Consider the following 13,203-nt stretch of genomic DNA (forward strand, 5'->3'; position numbering starts at 1 on the left):
ATTCTTGTGTTGTTTGTCTTATGTTTTTTATTATAATGACAATTCACTGTGTTCTGTATCATGTCAGTTGGACAACATGTCTAAGTCACACAAAGCGATGGGTGATGGGGAATGGCTAGCACGCCTGCAGAGGTTTGCCAGCTCAGGAGTGTGGCCTTCTGGAGAGGGCAACAGACCTGCTCCTCGACAGAAGAGGTGGCACAAACTGTACCAGAAGGTAAATGATACAACTAGCCGATAGCCTAACTATTAAATGCAATGTTGAATTCTGGTTACGTGGAGATGTGATGCCATACACAAAATAGCGTCATAGTTATTCTTCATGGTTACAGATAGAAGAGTGCCCGCTTCAGTCGAAGGGGCAGGCCAGTCTTTGGGGGAAATATCACCCCTGCACGTGTGGATTTCACAAGGTGCCTCCAATTATCCCACATTTCCACATTTTCAAATTGTGCAGATAGAATGCAATAGATGCAATATCAGTGTGTCAAAATTAACATTTGGAAGGCTGTATAATATTATGTGTCGTATGTCTTTGTACGTATATTGCAGGGTCATCCACCAGCCAAAGTGGACGCCGCAGCCAGCACCAGTGCTGTGGGTGCCACCTCCAGCACTATTGCAGTGAGCGCCAGCACCAGTGCAGAGGACGTAACCCACAGCACTAGCACAGTGGGCACTGCTCTTGGCCGAGGCACACCACTGTGCAGTCCTGTCAATCGGCCCAAAATGTCTATTTCAATGGTAAGCATACTGTATTATTGCATAGTTACATCTTAATTTGAAACATAGTCACTTTCTACCCTTCGTGGTGCTGGTTTTATGTTTCACTGACCAACCAACTTTTAACCACCTTAGCATAACCATTACCAACGTTTTGTGAACAGTTTGAAAAGTCAAGGTTTGGGGGCTCGCATGTGGCTGCAGCCAGGCCTAATTGGAATGTGCAGAGGAAACCCACTCAGGTGAAAATAATACCACTTCATTTCATTGAAAGTGAAGGACATGTAAGTTGAAAGTTCATAATTACACCTCTTTATTGTATTAAATCTTTACTCCACCCCTCTCCACAGACTCCACCGATTCCTGCCACATCCACATCAACCTCTGACCCCCAACCCTCTCCAGCTCTCCGGCCCATCATCCAGCCCTCCTCTTCCTTCTTCCTTCCCCCAGCAACAGACACCACAGTAAGATGCCACTCGAAATATACACATTTAAAAGTGAAGGGCATGTAAGTTGAAAGTTCATAATTACACCTCTTTATTGTATTAAATCTTTACTCCACCCCTCTCAATAGACTCCACAGACTCCACCGATTCCTTCCACATCAACCTCTGACCCCCAACCCTCTCCAGCTCTCCGGCCCATCATCCAGCCCTCCTCTTCCTTCTTCCTTCCCCCAGCAACAGACAACACAGTAAGAGGCCACTTCAAATATACACATTTTGTCGTTCAAAGCAGTTTCATGTTGTGTAAACTTATCGTCTCAACCTAGCCTGCAGACCCGGTGGAACTGCCGTTGCTCTGGCCGCAGACTATGCTGCAGCAGGACCGGAAGTGGGTGGCTGAAGCCCTGTTTTGGGCGAATAGCAAAGGCAAGCTGGAGCTGAAGGACAGTCTACAGCTGTGGTACCACCCCCCACCTCCAACTGTCTTATACCATCAGGCTCCCACTCCAGACAGGTTCTTCTCCCACCGGCTCCTGGTCTGGATGCCCTATAGGCTGTGGAAGGTACGCCTGCAGTGCACCAGCCCTGCCTGTGCCGGACATCAGTTGTGTGGTGGTGGACTGCACAGGAGGGTGCGGCAAGTGCTGGACATCGACAACCACTACAATATGGTCACAGAGACCCTTATCTGCACCAGATGTAGGTCCAGCTACCTGTCCTGGGGACACACCGTGCTGCAGCAGTTAGACCTGGCCCATCGGTCCGAGTTCAGGGTCATCCTCACCCGCAAGTAATTATTTTGCCCTCATTCACTTATGTAAGAGCTTTTTATGACCTTTGACAGTATTTATTTCAAAAAGCGTCCCTGAAAATGATACTTGAATTGATTTCCTCTTCAGACTTGCCTGTGACATACGTGTCATTCGCTTGTTGCGTGAGAGGACCCTGGGGAATGGACCGGTGCGGCTCATAGGTCAACTGAGAGAGAACCACAGTGAGGAGTGGTTACAGCGGGTCAGTCGGTACACCTCAGAGTGTATGGGGTTTCTAAACAAACCCGGCCTCCAACAGCTGACGTTTCAGGAACCTCCACCACCTGTGCCAGTGCCAAACTACAAGTGGCTCCTCACTGTGTACAGCAAGGACATCCTCACCAGGCTGGAGGACATCAAGGCAGCCCTCACCTCCACTTATGGGTCAACTTTAAAAATGGATTCCACCAAAAAGGTCTGATCTGTATTTGTAATTGCACACTAATTTGAAATGTATTGTTGATATCATTTTGTTATTATATTATTTGATTTTTCAGTTTTTTTGGATAATTATAATGATGATTATTTGTTTGTTTTCTATGTGTATAATTTCTTTCTTTCTTTCAGATCACAAAGAAATTGAGTGGGCCAGCGAAGGGGACGGCCCAGTGGCTGACGTCCGTGGGCAATGAAATCGGTCAGGTACTGATTAGTGTCCTGACAGCAGACGAAGGCGGTGGAATAGATGCGATGACAGCGGGGTTGGTGGAGCGATACAGGAGGGCAGGTGTTGCTCCTCCGACTCTGCTGTATGTGGACTCCCACTGCTGCAAGGAGGCGGGAGACACGAAGCTGAAGCAGAGGTTTAGTGGCTGGCCAAATTTAATTATCCGCCTTGACATCTGGCACTTCATCCGACGTCTGGCTGGAGGGGTCACAACGGATGCCCACCAGCTGTATCCCATCTTTATGGCGAGGCTGTCGGCGTGCATTTTTGAATGGGACGCTGGGGACCTTGCCCAACTGCGAAGGGCCAAAAAAGAGCAGTTGACCCAAGAAGGCTGGCCTGTTCTGATGGATGCAGAAGTGGACAAGCACATCTCCAAGGCAGAGCTGGCACTACACTGTAAGAGAAGGACACGAGGGACGGACAACACCATCAGCCTCGTGGACATGCTCATAGGAGAGCTTATTGGGGACAAGGGCAAAGACTCCATGGGTGTTCTGCTCTTCGACACTGTGCGGATGATGCACTTGTGGCGGGTTCAGAAGCGACATGTTGGCTGCATTCAGGACCCCCCAAATGTACAGCTCTACACAGAAACGGGGACGGTCACCAAGGGTGGAATTGCCCTGAAAACCTATAGGTGTGCCAGGGGCTCAACGTCGCTGGAGTCCTTTCACTGCCACCTGGCCAGATTTATTCCAGGTTTGTCTTTGCAGAATATACCACACCTGTCATTACTGTTTGTTTATTTCATTGCAATTAACATAATACACAAATACACTGTATTTCTCTATGTAATGTATTGTGCTTCACTGTTGTGTTTCTCTATGTAATGTATTGACCTCTTTTGGTTTTCACAGGGAACAGCGCCAACAGTTTAAATTTTCAGATCTATCTGTTGGAAGGTATATTCCGCTGGAATAAAGACCGTGCTGCAGCTGCTCTTGCAGGTGGTGGAAATTCACCCCTGCGGACCTACACAGGGGAGCTGGTGTATGCCGTGAACACCAACTACACCGCGTTGTTTGGCAGGAAATTGGTCCCCCAATTTTCTCCCCCTGCTGTACACACAGGTAGATAAGATAATTTGTGACAAATGTTTGACAAACTAATATCACACTGTTCAGGTAAACACAATTGTGTGCCTTTCAGAGAACCCCTTTTTAATTTCCCTTCATTTTTTCCTCAGGGGAGCTTATTGGAGTCCAATACCTGTTGAGGCAGAGTAAACAGCCCCTGGAGGACATGACCCCTGGCTCAGACAGGACCTCAGAGTTGCTGGAGGACCTTGATATAGAGGAACAAGGGGAAGAGGATGAAGGCTTTGTGGATACCTTGGGAGAGGAGGCCATTGTTGAAAGTTTAGTGCCACCAGTAGCGCCTGATGCTGCCCAGCCGCCCTCTGCTCCACCTCTGGTTAGCACCCAGCTGCCCTCTGCCCAGGGTCCACCTGCTCCAGTGCTGCTGCCTGCTGCCCAGCTGCCCTCTGCCCAGGGTCCACCTGCTCCTGTGATGCTGCCCTCTGCCCAGGGTCCACCTGCTCCAGTGATGCTGCCCTCTGCCCAGGGTCCACCTGCTCCTGTGATGCTGCCCGATGCCCAGCTGCCCTCTGCCCAGGGTCCACCTGCTCCAGTGATGCTGCCCTCTGCCCAGCTGCCCTCTGCCCAGGGTCCACCTGCTCCAGTGCTGCTGCCCTCTGCCCAGGGTCCACCTGCTCCAGTGATGCTGCCCTCTGCCCAGGGTCCACCTGCTCCTGTGCTGCCCGCTGCCCAGCTGCCCTCTGCCCAGGGTCCACCTGCTCCAGTGATGCTGCCCTCTGCCCAGCTGCCCTCTGCCCAGGGTCCACCTGCTCCAGTGATGCTGCCCTCTGCCCAGCTGCCCTCTGCCCAGGGTCCACCTGGCCATGTGCCCTCAGCAACGGTAAGGTTCCCTATAGTAGTCAAATGCCTATGCCAAATGCCTATGCCTGTGCTGCCCGCTGCCCTGTTGTCCTCTGCCCAGGGTCCACCTGCTCCAGTGATGCTGCCCGCTGCCCAGCTGCCCTCTGCCCAGGGTCCACCTGCTCCTGTGATGCTACCCGCTGCCCTGTTGCCCTCTGCCCAGGGTCCACCTGCTCCTGTGCTGCCTGCTGCCCAGCTGCCCTCTGCCCAGGGTCCACCTGCTCCAGTGATGCTGCCCGATGCCCAGCTGCCCTCTGCCCAGGGTCCACCTGCTCCAGTGATGCTGCCCGATGCCCAGCTGCCCTCTGCCCAGGGTCCACCTGCTCCAGTGATGCTGCCCTCTGCCCAGGGTCCACCTGCTCCAGTGATGCTGCCCTCTGCCCAGGGTCCACCTGCTCCTGTGATGCTGCCCGATGCCCAGCTGCCCTCTGCCCAGGGTCCACCTGCTCCAGTGATGCTGCCCTCTGCCCAGCTGCCCTCTGCCCAGGGTCCACCTGCTCCAGTGCTGCCTGCTGCCCAGCTGCTCTCTGCCCAGGGTCCACCTGGCCATGTGCCCTCAGCAACGGTAAGGTTCCCTATAGTAGTCAAATGACAAACTCACATTCCCAATAATTTAGTAATTTTCCAATGAACTACACAAATGTAGTAGTGTATGATTTCCATAATGAAACTAAATGAAACTATGAAAGTGCATATGTACACCCATCTAAACACCAGTTATATATTTCCAGGTTGACGGACATGGGGTTCCTGGATTGGACAGGGTGGATGAGTTGGCGGAATACCTGGTGGAACTGCGTAGTCAATCCAGCCTGACAATGACAAACCAACAGGTGGCAACAATTATATGTTTGTGGCAGAACCTGGAGCAGTTTGATAAAGACAGGGTGACCTATGCCGCCCGTCATCAGCCCAGGCTAGTTACGGGGAGTTTTAGGTCCCCAAAAAAGAAGGCAGTTTTTACTCCTGGTGTAGACAGCACCAAAAGGTGTGTGCTAGGCTCTAGTGGCTCTCCAGCGCAGTGGCCTAACTGCTGTCGTCTGGTGGAGATGATTTTTATAAGGCTGTGCAACATCTACCGCAGCCCCAAAAAACAGGGCACAGTATCGGTGTCCAGGTGGGACTTGATTCTCAGAGATTATAGGAGAATACGGCAGTTAATATTGAGTAACGTGATAGTGATGCAGCAGACTACACTCCAATTAGTGGAGGTAAACCAGAGGACCCTGATGACCTGGCACAATGAGCGCTTGAAGGCTCAGGAGGTCTCAGTGCTTATGCAGGGGCTGCAGCTTCCTGTGGCTAGGCCAGTCACTTTGGATACCCTGCCACCAGCACGAGTGCAGCCTGTTGCGCCACCAAACTACAGCCACCAATTACATCATTATAACATGCCAGCAAACACAGCTGGGCAGGCAAAAACCAAATTGAGAACGATTCGGCCCTCTCCCTCAGCTACCTCAGCCCCTAAGGCACCTCAGTTGTTTAGGTTACTACCCAAACCAGCTCCTGTTGGGTCTGTGCCTACTGCCCTATTGCATACCACTGTTGCCATTTCTCCTGTGCCCTCTCCACCTGCAGAGAGTACACTAAAAAGGAAGTACACCCGGATGGTAACAACTAATTTGTGTAGGAAATGTGGCCAGTTTCGCACAGGGGAAACTGGCCACAGCCAATATAAAGGGAAAATTTACTGCCCCAAAACAGAAACCAAAAGCAAAGAGGAGTGGCTGCGAAAAATGAGGCAGCTTTAGCACATTAATTTAAGGGAGCTACTCTCCATAAAAAGAGGTGGGCACAAATACGTCATGCCGGTAGTATGTGTTTGTGTGTTTTTTTTTGGGGGTTTTTTTTTTACAGTTTTTTTGTACAGTGTACAGTTTCTTTAAAATACTGCCAACCTGTCCATGAATGTAAATATGTTAATAGGCTAATAAATATACTTTTATGTGAAATTGAAATCTGGTGTGTTGTATTCATTCACAATTAGGTCTTCTACATGTTAAATGTAATGCTATTTATGGATATTTTTATATAATAATACAAATATAATGTATAAAATATAATAATATGGTTATTTTGATCTTCAAAAGGCTGCCTTTGATATGCATGCAGGCTAGAATTTGGATAATTCTGATAATTGATATTTCTCTGGGCCAAAACATACTAAAAGTCAATCCATTGATTGAAAAACAGCAAAAAACCAAAATATCTGCACTTTTCTTTTGTGCCGGCGCAGATTCGAACCGACGACTTCCTGGAATTTCTTTCCCTTTTCTCCCCCCCTTTTCCCCCTTCTTCCCCTTGTTATACGGACGAATGTTCCCCAGCTTTAGCTCAGTCGGTAGAGCATGAGACTCTTAATCTCAGGGTCGTGGGTTCGAGCCCCACGTTGGGCGACGCACTTTTTCTTCAGCATGTTTCTGACATACAGTAGTAGAAATCTTTACTTCTGAAACAAGACAAGAGTCTCAGTAATGTCTGGTAGTGTAAGAATTACTTGATATTAGCAACCACTGTTTGAGTCCTTATCAGTAATTCGAAATAGTCTTATTACCTCACATAAAATGGGGTAGCTGGTCATATTCATGAGCACAGTGAGAATATGCACCTGGCAAGTTAAAGTATTATTATTAGTAGTATCATTATTATAATCATAAAAAAAATTGTCATCAGTCAGTTCTTGTAATTAGTAGGCATTTCGGATATGATTGACCAGTTGGTAGGGATTCAGTAACTAATTAGCCAGCACTAAGAAGAATTACCAAGAATTTTCACAATTAGGATACATTTTATGCAACTGTACTCTTCACCGTATCGGAAATTCTGTCCTGGCGACCGTCCGTCACTTCACCATCTCAAACACTAGGTGGCAGCATAGTCACTCCTACGCAGAACAGCACAATTTCAGGAAGGCCCGATGAACAAAGTGAGGCGAACAGCAGTTTCGTTCAGGGCATTTCGTGAGTGCCAGCCTGCCTGTGGCTTCATGGCTTCAGGAGACTTCTCAATGTCCGTCTCCGGAGGCACAGGTGAGAGCACACATTACAGTTATTTAGCTGACACTTTTACCCCAAGTGATTTACAGTTGATTAGACTAAGCAATCCCCCCTGGAGCAATGTGGGGTAAAGAGCCTTGCTCAAGGGCCGCATGGACCTTATCGTGGCTACACTGGCTTGAACCACCAACCTTTCGGCTGCCAGTCTCTGAAGTACTCTGTTGTCTCCGAGAGTGAGACTCAGGACAACAGAAGTACTGGACGACAGGCAGGTGAAGCGCCCGCTATCCTGCAGGGCAGACAGCTCTCAGGAGCTCATGATCTCTGACCATTGCCAGCGTTATTATGGAGGCCTTCAGCAGAGTGGAGGGCCAGGTCCATCATTTCAGTCAGGTCAATACATTAGTGATTTACTTTCATGGACTGAAATACTCTCTGTTCCAATACTTTTGCTCACCTAAACGTTGGGTGGTCTGATACCAAAGGTGATGTGTTCTGAGTAGCTTAACACATCTAGGTGTAAATTCCAGGAAATAAAAGCTGAATTTCTGATCCCTGGTCTCGTGTTCATCTCTCTGTCTCAACCCCAAATGTATTCAGTGTGTGGCAGAAACAAAGGAATTGGCCTTGCTGTCCCAATACTTTTGGAGGGGACTGTATATAGCGCTTTTATCCAAAGCACTTTACAATCAGTGCCTCTCATTCACCCAGTCACACACACACTCACAGTGTGGTGAGAGGCGGTCATGCCGGACACCGACCGGGTCATCGGCAGCAGTTGGGGGTGTCTCGCTCAGAGACACTTCCACACGACTCAGGGATGGAAGCCATTAAAAGGAAACAAGTTAACGTGACATAGGTTGTGAGATTCAATACGCCAAACAATATCCCGAAGAGAAATAGGCTCCATTGTTTACAGTTCGTCGATAATGATTGTTCTTCCCCACTGAAAACACACAGATACAATAAACGTAATGTCCATTGAGGATATGCTCTGGAAAATTATTGTCAAAACATTGGACTAAATCATAGGCTACTAATTGCTTTGGGTGTCAACATTACTCTGGTGTAAAATCCAGCTATGGCCAGCTTGAAATGACTAGCTACCAACTGTTTTAAAACATAGCTTGAGCTGTTTTTCTCAGAAAGGTAGCAACACATCTGGTCTCTGCGGAGAAAATATATTTACATTATTTTTTCATTACACGAATGAAAACCCGGTGCATACTATTTGAGAATAAATATGATTAAAACACAGGAACATTTTGAACGGCAAGCGCAGGACTAGAAGCAGCCTCGTTTGGGGCGTATTCCAACTTCCGAGAGGTTTTCAGTTCGAGTTCCAGTGCATGTGCGCACGTGCCTGCCGCACTGCACACAGCCCAGTGATGAATCTGCTTCTGTCATGATAACGGATACAAACGATAATGCCAGCAAACGGAATACAAGGTCCTTATTTATTGCTTAAGTCATTTGTGCATTTATTTAGTTTTAAAGATGATGTTTTGTGTACAGTTCCACTCGTTTCTATCATAACCTACACATATAATGGCGTAAGTGTCGTTCGGAACAGCGAATATAATCCTGCAAATTACGAATTCGCTTTTGGTTAGTGGTAAGTGGGCTACTCGCTGACAAATTCCACTAGTGCTAGTATAGCCTACACGTATGAGAGAGAAGATAGATTTACTTGCAGAATCAGTGGGCACACCTCTCCCGAAAACCATTTAGTAGCCTACGGAACGGAAGCGAATGACCAGTCAGTCGTAGGCAGAAGCTACAACAACATAACTAAAATGCAGGCTTGTGGTAAAAAAGGGCTGAAGTCTTTTAAGACAAGGCGAGGCTTAGAATAAAAAGAGCCTTTAATCCTTAATCCGCGTTAAGATTGTATAGTGTGTTTGTGGACCGCCTGGAAGGTTATTTTGTGGTTGAGCCCTCCCACTTCGGGTCGCCCGCACGGTGAGGTAGGCTAGTGATCGAAGCAGGAAGGGACGTGAGGTATTGAATGCTAACACGGGGAGTGACTGTTCAAGCAGTTCTTAGGTGGGGGTTTAACATCAAGCAATGGAGACGTACAATTAACCTGGCATGTGCCAGATCACAGTAGACGTTGATCGCCATCATCATCATCATCATCATCATCATAGGCACAACCATCTTCATCTTTCCAGTTGAGAGTGAAATGTATCGAGTCTGCATGGGATCCACAAACTGACAATGGAGATTGAAAACATCGTGGCCAACACTGTGCTACTGAAAGCCAGGGAAGGTAAGGAACAGCCGGGGGGTGGGGGGTGGGGGGAGATTAAGGGCGAATAGAACCTCAACCATAACAAAGGCTGGGGGTGCCTTTCACGAGTTTATCTTCTTCTGCGCAATGTGTTTTTGTTCTTTAATCTTTGCTTTAGCACATACGGACACCTCGAACATAAAAATAAATAAATAAATAAAAACATGTCGGTGTATGATATATTTATTCCTGATCATCATTATGAAATCAAACAAAGAATTGTACGAATCGTAGCTAACGTTGGCTAGCCGACTGGATTGATGAGTAAACAGATAGCCGTTGTGTTACATCACACAGAATGCCGGTTGACAGGGATGGGTTTCTCTTTTCTGCAAAGAGACTAGAATGCAATACGAGACGGTCAGCGTGATTGCATATTCACGACCGAATGTTTTTTTTTTAAATGTTGGTTAAACATGGCAAAAACACCAACGATGTAGACACGAATGTAAAGCTAACGTAGTTAATGCCGTTTATTTTGATAAAATGCAAAACAGAACTAGCATCTGTGAAATAATAACAGTTGAAGCACTGTGCATGCCATTACGATTTGACGCATAAATATTAATTTTACGGTAATGGCTTGACCAGACTATGAAAGCTTGACCTAGGCTATATTTTATCAAGAATCTGTTGATGCTGTACAGGCCTCTGAAAGACGACGAAAAGCGAAATTACGTACAGAATACGCCAGTTAAAGGATATTTTACCTGAGAATAATACAGTGGCCCCTGCATTGCCGTAAAAGGAAAAAAAGGACAAAAAATGTGGGCTAACCGATTTTCAAAAATGTCAAAAAATAGAATTGACAAAGGGACCTAGACTGATTAATTGGTGGACACTGTATTCCCATTTACGCATAGCCCGTTCGTACGCTATTATGATGGAGGCATTCGAGTGAATTACACAGAATTGAAGTTCATTTATTTATGTGCATTTTACGTTTTAAAAAAAAAGTCACTGCATCATTGAAGTAAAGTAGCTAGCTACAGCGCTTGAGGCTGCAGCTCCGGTTTTCAACACCCGCTACAATCCCTGCAAAACACTGATAATCGTTTCACATCTCGGATGCTGCAGTGTAAGTTTGCTCTTGTCATGTATTGGTAATGGCGTGACGCGTGTCCAAACGATCAGCGTGAATATGAATATGCTGATTTTTTTTTATTTTTTATTTTTTATAAACCCACACTGTAGATACAGTGGGGTCTGAGTGGCAGTCGCTTCATGGTTTGTTGAGACTCGTTACATATGAAATGGTGTTATGGACAGATCACAGATGCTACTGAGTATGCGCGTTGCACAAAGATTGAACACGCATTTGCTCACATCCGCTGACATGTAACTGGACCTCGCGCCTGCATCTGAAGGACCAGGGATAATAAACAGGAATCCATTGCAAATATTTAATTTATGATTTTCTTTTGTCCGGATTGTTTTAATATTGTTTTAAATGTTTTAAAGAAAAGGAATCACATTTCTGAGCTCAAATCTGCGTTCATTTGGGCAATTCTTTTCCCCCACTATACAAGGCTGTTTTTGGGTCAGCTTTTGGCACTGGGTGGATAATTATGTGATAATTGTAATTACTAGCTTGTTAGAAATAATAAGGTACATTTACCATCCTGATGACGAAGTTCCTTGAATGTAAAAGTTCATATACAACAATCACCAATCAATGGAGGTCATATGACGTTGCGTTAGGTACTTGACTGGGACCCGGAAGGTTGGTGGTTCAATCTCCAGTGTAGCCACAATAAGATCTGCACCACTGTTGGGCCCTTGAGCAAGGCCCTTAACCCCACATTGCTCCCGGGGAGGATTGTGCCCTCCTTAGTCTAATCAACTGTAAGTCGCTTTGGATAAAAGCCTCAGTTAAATAGCATGTCATGTGCGTTTGCTTACTTACAGTAGATTGCTAGTTTCCAGGAGGTATTTGGCTGAAACATGGCATAGCTAACTAGTCTTCCTAGCTCACCTGTGTGCTAGGCCTGATGCCTTTCCACCGTGATGGAAATATAATAGATAGAAAAGTGAAGTTTGCTTGACTTCAGTATGCTGTTGAGCTGTGGAGAACCTGCCTGGCACTGCTGGCGAAGTGCAGCTGGCTGTGGAGGTTTCACCAGCACAGGTGACAGACTCCTGAACTGTAGCTGCTGCTGGTGGAAGAGAGGAACCAACAGGGGAAATAGTTTCTCCACTGTGGGTGTGTTTGTTGTCAGATGAGACTTTGAGGAAGCAGCAGTTTTCCCTGTCACTTAATGCTTCCTAAAGGCCTCCAAATAGGCTAATAAATAATAATAATCATAATAATAATAATAAATGACTTTACCTTACATTACATTACCAATGCAATTGGTAAAGAAAGAGGGAATTACTGAGTTAGCAGAGTAAAACCCAGAATGGCTCTTTTTACTCAAGTCTGTGTTCCGGATTTGGGAGTGTTCTGAGTTTTACTCAGTGCAGTCATCCAGCTGCACTTAATTGTAATTGATCAATTAAAGCAGTTAATCACACAGTTAACTCACCTCACCTGGTTTCATGGGTCTTAATTGGTTGCTGATTTTAAGGTGAAAACAAAAATGGAGAGCTGACCCTTGAACTAGGAGCAAAGAAATTGGGGCAGCCTGTAGTCTTAGTCTAATCAACTGCAAGTTGCTTTGGATAAAAGTTTCAGCTAAATAACGTTATTTATTTATGTATTAAGTTCAGTGTGCTAGATCCGGACAGGCAGGTTTCTGTGTGGGATCTCTTCAGCAGAAATGACTGTGTCATGGGAGGCATGCCTAAAGGGGGGGGGGGGGGTTGTGTGCTGGCGTCCCACGGTAACGGTAAAGTAAACTGTTATTGTGAACACCTAGAGAAGATAAACAGTCCAATGGCACTCATCATCTCTGTGATCCTTCAGCAGCTTCACGAAGGAGTGCGTCTGGCGTCAGCGCGCTAGGGGCCGGGACCTGGGAACGAGCGTTTTCCCATGGTCCTCCAGAGTATGTCTGTGGACTTCACTTTCAGTAGGATATACGTTAACTAACAGGGTTAGTAGTTTGTGCTCTGTGACGGGGTGTGTAATTTGTAATTGTGCACGTTGGGTGTTCTCACACACAGTGACGCAGAAAGGTGAATAATACTGACAATTATAGATTGTCTGAGGCGCTGTAACAGTGTTGGGAACTGCACTGTAAATATTAAGACAAGTTGAATGAGACCTAAAGGAAAGCTCCATAGTCCAAGTATGTTTTCGGCCAAATAACGAAACCAAGTGTGCGTGATACGTTTGATTGTGTCTACGGTGTAGTTACAGTAAGAATGTGTGAACACAG

The 13,203-nt window shown here is 46.5% G+C and overlaps 3 protein-coding genes across 5 annotated transcripts in view; all 3 read left to right on the forward strand.

Annotated features, from left to right (window-relative positions):
* The first annotated feature begins 12 nt into the window (after positions 1–12).
* LOC133135094 (uncharacterized) lies at positions 13–4,575 on the forward strand. Its single transcript, XM_061251863.1, has 11 exons — positions 13–217; positions 553–744; positions 888–965; positions 1,074–1,190; positions 1,301–1,420; positions 1,499–1,962; positions 2,072–2,399; positions 2,552–3,353; positions 3,512–3,724; positions 3,841–4,505; positions 4,567–4,575. The coding sequence occupies exons 1-11, from the start codon at positions 77–79 to the stop codon at positions 4,573–4,575; spliced, it is 3,129 nt and encodes a 1,042-aa protein (XP_061107847.1). The 5' UTR covers positions 13–76.
* LOC133135484 (keratin-associated protein 10-6-like) lies at positions 4,462–6,552 on the forward strand. Its single transcript, XM_061252516.1, has 2 exons — positions 4,462–5,156; positions 5,323–6,552. Exons 1-2 carry the CDS (start codon positions 4,595–4,597, stop codon positions 5,325–5,327), a joined length of 567 nt encoding a protein of 188 aa, XP_061108500.1. The 5' UTR covers positions 4,462–4,594; the 3' UTR covers positions 5,328–6,552.
* A 2,484-nt stretch (positions 6,553–9,036) lies between these two features.
* LOC133134858 (G protein-coupled receptor kinase 4-like) overlaps positions 9,037–13,203 on the forward strand; it is a 64,343-nt gene continuing 60,176 nt past the window's right edge. The window contains exon 1 of one of the 3 annotated variants that reach the window (XM_061251367.1): positions 9,037–9,862. In XM_061251367.1, the coding sequence (XP_061107351.1) occupies positions 9,811–9,862 (52 nt within the window). In that variant the 5' untranslated portion in view covers positions 9,037–9,810. The remainder of the gene's footprint in view (positions 9,863–13,203) is intronic. The other 2 variants (XM_061251365.1, XM_061251366.1) reach the window with 2 other exon arrangements.

Source organism: Conger conger, chromosome 8, assembly GCF_963514075.1.
Source record: "Conger conger chromosome 8, fConCon1.1, whole genome shotgun sequence".
Classification (NCBI taxonomy): Eukaryota; Metazoa; Chordata; class Actinopteri; order Anguilliformes; family Congridae; genus Conger; species Conger conger.